The sequence below is a fragment of the Microtus ochrogaster genome, unplaced genomic scaffold (genome assembly GCF_000317375.1).
Source record: "Microtus ochrogaster isolate Prairie Vole_2 unplaced genomic scaffold, MicOch1.0 UNK27, whole genome shotgun sequence".
In the NCBI taxonomy this organism is placed as follows: domain Eukaryota; kingdom Metazoa; phylum Chordata; class Mammalia; order Rodentia; family Cricetidae; genus Microtus; species Microtus ochrogaster.
The window spans coordinates 404564-410779 of NW_004949125.1; the positions used below are offsets into that span (position 1 = coordinate 404564).

The 6216-nt window shown below is 50.3% G+C and overlaps 1 protein-coding gene across 1 annotated transcript in view; it reads right to left on the reverse strand.

The window, feature by feature from the left end:
- Iqce (IQ motif containing E) overlaps positions 1–6216 on the reverse strand; it is a 45789-nt gene that overhangs the window by 20876 nt on the left and 18697 nt on the right. Inside the window, exons 10-14 of the mRNA XM_026789711.1 lie at positions 5381–5453; positions 5121–5170; positions 2849–3012; positions 1615–1670; positions 189–418 (exon numbers count right to left, since the gene is read on the reverse strand). Coding sequence (XP_026645512.1) covers positions 189–418; positions 1615–1670; positions 2849–3012; positions 5121–5170; positions 5381–5453 — 573 coding nt within the window. The remainder of the gene's footprint in view (positions 1–188; positions 419–1614; positions 1671–2848; positions 3013–5120; positions 5171–5380; positions 5454–6216) is intronic.

Consider the following 6216-nt stretch of genomic DNA (forward strand, 5'->3'; position numbering starts at 1 on the left):
GCAATTTAAAAATAACTAAGACACAGAGGCTGGCCTTGAACTGGTGATCTTCTTGCCTACACCCCTCCAAGTCCTGAGACTGCAGGCAAGCGCTGCCCTCCCCGTGATATGGGTGTTCAGGGCTATGAAACAGGGATGCACTAACTCCTACAGGCCAGGCACTTCAGGCCTCCAAGTCAGCCACTTACTCTTTCTCCGCCAGCTGTGCCTGCAGTGCGCTCCGCTCCCCCTTCAGGATCTTCACGGCTCCTTGGAGATGCTCCTCATCCTCGGATGGATCCCCTTTGGGCTGGTCCTCTTTGGACTGGTCCCCTTTCGGCTGCTTTTGCACTGAGATGTTGGATGAGGAGTGGACCAGGGGATTTGGCTTGACCAGCTCTGAAGTAGAGAGCTTTGGGCTTTCTGAGGAGCTCACCTTCTGGGGGCAATGAAGGCATCTGTTAACTTTACCTCTGTGAGACTCAGGGGCGGCCAATCTCCAGTGTGTGGGAGACACTTTGCTGTGGGGACCGAGTCAGCAGGTTCCCTTCCCATAGTGCTGGCTAGTCCCAGAGGCAGGACATGGGTCAGAGCTACCAACACCATATATGACTGAAAGCCACCAAGGAGGGAGGCAGGCAAGGAGGATGGACACATCGGAATTCGGGTATCTCCAACCCCTGTGCTTGCTGTTCAACCAGTCCAGTTCTGTCTGAAAGTGCCGCCTGTTTCCCCAGGCCTTTGCTATAGGGTCTCTGGATATACCTGGATTTCCTGTATTTCCCAGCATGCTTTACATATTAAGTATTTCCACAACACAGAAACTTCTTTCCCTTTCTGCTCTGTCTACTTTTCTATTTTCTAATTTGTCAGGACCTGACTATATTTAAAATATTCTCCCTCGGGCCTTGTACAGCTTTGTCAAACAACTGGGAAACTCTGGTTCAGAACTTTTTCTTTCAACACTGGGGATGCAACCCATGCTGGGAAAGTCCTGTGCCACCAAGTCAGGCACAGATTCTAGGCAGGTGGTCTACGTCTGAGCCACACCCCCAGTCATTCACTGTGGAGTCCAGGCAGGCGCTCTACCACTGTGCCATGGCCCCTGCCCTTGCCTAGAGTCTAGGAGGCACTGTGTCACTAAATTATGTCCCTGGCATTTTATCTCAAGATCCTAACAGGATGGACAGGTTTCCCAGAGCCAGACTCCTCTATGGGGCTGGTGTGGGGGTGGGGGAAGAGGAACAGTAGCTCATGTCTGCTGGCAGAAGTGTAAATGAAGAGACTGCTGAGGATTCGAGTATTATAAAGACGTTTGGGACTTGCAGATGTGTGCACCAGGCTAGACCACAGGCACTTTGTGGTCGTACACGTCCACCGGTGGCTACAGGAAGCCTAGTGATGGGTTCTTGGGCCTGGCCCTCCATAAAATGAGGGCTGTGAACAACACAACCTCAAGCCTTGCCCAGACCTACAAGAACGAATGTCTTTCCTGTGCACTTGGTAAAGCCTGCTCAGCAACCCTACGTGCGTGTGGAGTGGCTCATCTCACTCTGGGACTCTGTATCCCCACTAACCCAGACAGTGGCTGCTCCTTGGCAGGTAGGTCCCATGAGACATTAGACCTGCACTTACCTTTTCTAACTCTGCGATGCGTCTCAGCAGCCGGGGCTTGCTCCAGTCTACATAACCTAAGGAGGACAACGGGGTTTACAAGACAGTGCCCATGGGCCCTGTAGCAGGGCCACTCTTCTGAGACATGGACTCAGTGCTTCCCACTGCACGGACTGACAGCCAAGCAACAGACCCCACTGGGCAGGTGCTTGTCACCCAAGGGCTGGCTTCAAACTTACTATATAATAATGCAGGGCAACCAGTGATCTTTCTGCCTCCATCTCCTATGTACTGAGATGCACGCTTTATCACGCCTAGTTTATGTGTAGATGGGGATCGAACTCAGGGCTCCAAGGACTCTAGGCAAGGACTCTCCCAACTGAGTTGATTTGTCACTCTGCTAAACTCCAGATGCTGGTCTCACTCTTGACCTGAGACACTCAAAGCTCGGCTGTTACACTCTGGCCACTGCTGACCATGCACTACTAACTGCCCCTCATTACCTAACCTTCTAAATGTTCCAGGCTTAAGACTTGACTTTGCTCTTCTCCGGCACCCATCTTGTTGGGTGCCATCACTTGGTTCTGTCTGTCTGCCAGGGACCTGCAGCACGCCCAGTTCTCCAGCATGGTGGGCACCTGCCTCAGCTTCACTGCTCAGAAAAAAAGCCCTTGGGGGGGCTGGAGAGATGGCTCAGAGGTTAAGAGCACTGACTGCTCTTCCAGAGGTCCTGAGTTCAATTCCCAGCAACCACATGGTGGCTCACAACCATCTGTAGTGATATCTGGTGGCCTCTTCTGGCCTGCAAGAATACATGCAAGCAGAACACTTTAAAAAATAAAATAAAATAAAAAAAACAGCCAGAAAAGAAAGCCCTTGGGCCTACGGCTGGAAGAGCCTCTCAGAGGGAGACCCCTCCCCTAGTCTATATTAGACCTGGGTTCTATCCCCAGTACTGCAAAGCAAAGCAAAGCAAAGCAAAAGCCCCAGTGTCTTGCAGGCCCCTAGATCCAGAGAGATCTCTCCCTATATCTCCGCAGCCCCACGGGCTCAGGCTCCTTGGACTCTCCCTGAATCATAGTGGCACCCTTCCTACCGACAAGTCCTTTTGCACAGGTAAGGGGACATGTCTGATTGGAGGCTTGTAACCAAGTTCTCCATGTTTGAATAGGGCCTGCTTCCTATCTTTCACCATAGAACAAGACATGACCTGTCTCCTTGTGTCTCCCTCTGTGAGTGGCCTGCTGGCAGATACCCTTTATTTTGGAGACAGTGGGGGAATTGCTGAGCATGCGGTCCAGGTCCTCCTTCAGGCTCTGGTTCTCCTCTGTCAGCTCCTGCACGCTCCGGGTCAAGTTCAGCAGGGCACTGCTCATCTTCTTCTGCCTCTTCATACCCAGCTTCTTCTCCACCATGGGCCTGGGGATAAGCAAGGGACAAGCTGAGGGTGGCACTTCTAGACTGGGAAACATCTCAAACAGGAACACGGACGGCTTCTTACCAGGTTCTGAGGCCAGAGTGCCTTATACACAAGAACATTAACAATCTGACCGGAAACCGGCTCTGATTCCCCAATTAGGGAAATGTAACTTCAGCTGATTATTTATTTTTTAAACACAGGAATGCCAGGCAAGGGCTCTACCAACTGTTCTGTACCCAGTGCCTTCCATTGTTAAGACTGGGTCTCCATACGTATTCCAGGTTGTCCTGGAACTCAGGATTCTCCTTCCTCCACCTCCTGAGCGTTGCCATGATGAGGGTATGTTACCAGACTCACCTCTATTTTATTTTCTTGTACTTTGTGCAAGTGTATAATGTGGCCATGGAGTAGGTTGGGGACGTAGCTCAGTTGGGGGAATGCTTACCTAGCATGTGGGAGGCCCTAGTTTCCTTTCTCAGGACCACCATGTGTTTATTTAAATATATACATAGCTACATATATACATGAGTGGTCCTATAGCAAGGTGCCGAGCGCCCCCTTGTGTTCACTTGGCTTTTGGTCTCTGGTTCTGTATTAGAAAGTCACTATTATAGTATAGTGAATCAATATTATATATTACATGCATGTCTTTAAAGACATGTAATATAACAGGACCGACTCCACCTATCTGTCTTTGTGTGTGTGCACGTATGTGTGTGGCATATGTACATGTGCGCATGGGTACCATGGCCGGAGGACGGTGTTGGGTGTCCTACTCTATCGCTCCCCACCTTTTCCCTTGAGACGGGGCCTCCCACTCAGCCTGGAGCTAAGCTGGCAACCAGCGAGTCTTATGGACTGGATCTTTCCTCTGTGTAATCCCCTGACCTCCTAGACTCTCCGTCCTGCCAGCACTGAGATTATAGGGAGGCAGACATGTCTGGCTTTGTTTTGCACAATAGACTAAAGCTACCTCCTCAGCCCTATATGGCTCTTTAAGAGAATATCTTCCAGCTGCTGTCTGGAGTGACTGGGGACAAAGGAGAAAAAGGATAGCCACACCTGGTGCCGGCAGTTTACACAGAAGCCTGTGGTATGGGCAGATCTGTTTTACATATGCATCATACATCCGTATCTATATCAATATAGCTATATATCTGCTTGCAGGTGCCTATGGAGGCCACCAGAGGCATCAGATCCCCCAGAGCTGGAGTTCCAGGCATTAGAGGCTGCTTGGTGTGGGTGCTACAATTGTTGGCATTTTGGCATCATATTGTTTACAAAAGATAGGTACAACCTACACAGTAAAGAGACCTTAACTTGTTAGGCAGTGGTGGCACACGCCTTTAATCCCAGCATTTGGGAAGCAGAGGCAGGCGAATTTCAGTGAATTTGAGGCCAGCCTGAGCTACCAAATGAATTCCAGAACAGTCAGGGCTATTACACAGAGACATCATGTCTCAAAAAACAAAACAAAACAAAAACAAAAAAAAAAAAAAAAGAGAGAGAGACCTTAACTTGGTAAAACTTTAACATCAAAAACAAAACAACAAAACAAAAAAGTTTCAAACAAGTAAGGTGGAGATTGCTCTGAAGACCAGCGCTCTCCAGTTCTAGGCTGGGAAGCGGCCATGGAGCTTCTACAGTTCCCCCTTGGAGCATGGGCCTGGGTGACTGTCAGCAGGTGGTAAGAACAAAAGAGGCTGTGACAAGGCCAACAGATATGCATCAGTGGACTATCAGGAACAAGCGATGAGGGCTGGGTGAAGGGCTCAGTGGTAGAGCGCCTGCTATACAACCATGAGGACTGGAGCACCAGAGTTAAAAAGCCAGGCAACACTGGGAGACACCAACAGAAGGATACCTGGGGCTCCAGGTTCCCTGGGACACCCTGCTTCAGAAAACAGGGTGGAGACACCTGATGTTGACTGGTGGTCTCCATATGTGCACACATGTTCATATACACATGAATATGTACACATGGATGCAACACACACAGTAAGCCTTGCACAGCTGCCAAGAAAAGGGAGAGCGAGCCAGTGGCAGGAAAGGACCACCCGGCTTTCAGAGTGGCCTCGACAGTACAAAGACACACGTATGATCATACCTCTTTCCTGTGGCGTCAGTACTCGCTAGGAGGGTCTGAAGACGATGGATCTGTGAGGGTGAAAAGGGAAGGTGTCAGAAACACAACAGAAGAGGGGGACAGCTTTCCCGAATCTACAGTCAGCTTTCCAAATCTGGCTTTATTCTGAGAAAACTATGCTGTGGTGACTTCTGCATGTCCTCTGAGCCCGAGTGCGGGCAGAGCTGCAGGTTTCAGAGCATCAGGCTCCTCCTTCTCCACAGGCTTCAGGGTGTACACACCTCCTCATAGTATGTCTCCATGGCAATGCGCATCTCCTCCAGGTTGGTGGTCTTCATGTCCGTCTGCAGTTTGCTGGAAACCCAAGTTCAGAGTTAACATGGTGGGTCTAGCACCCAGAGGACAGGCAGAGGAGGAGGCACTCCCGGAACTCAGAGAGGAGATGGCAATAGGAAAGAGAAGCCCAACTTTGGCCTTAACCATGTGAATCCACACTTCTGGAACAACCACACCAGCCAAGTGTCCTCCTGGGTGGCACCGGCCACTTCCCTCATGAGCCCACAGACCATCGGCAGATGGTCTTCTCTAAGAAAGGCTATCCTGCAAACACGGGGGTCACAGTACCAAGGGACCCTGCATCACCTTCAGAGCAGAACAGCCCACTCTATAAAGAGGAATCAGAGTCAGGTGTAGTGACACATGCATGTTGTCCCAGCATTCCACAGGGAGGCTGGTACAGGAGGACCATGACCTCAAGCTCAGCCTGGGCTACATAGCATGATGCGGTCTCAAAGCAAGACAGAAGGAAAAATAAAAACAAATCCTTTGCTCCCCGCCACCACCAGCACTGTCACCTTGTCCTTAATATGCCACACGCTTCAGAAGGAAGGCATAGGAGGAAGCAGAGCTCAGGACACAAAACAGGAAATCAGCACACACCCAGACTCACACGGACAAATTTCATCGAGAAACAAGTAAGGGCCAGAAATGCCGTAGGAATCGGAACACAGGTGCGGATAGGTTGCTGCAATTTTCTGAAAATGGACTTAACCACATTTAAGATCATCTCTTATGCTTAGTGAGACCAGAAAGAAGCAGGGAGGACCAGGGCGGGGGG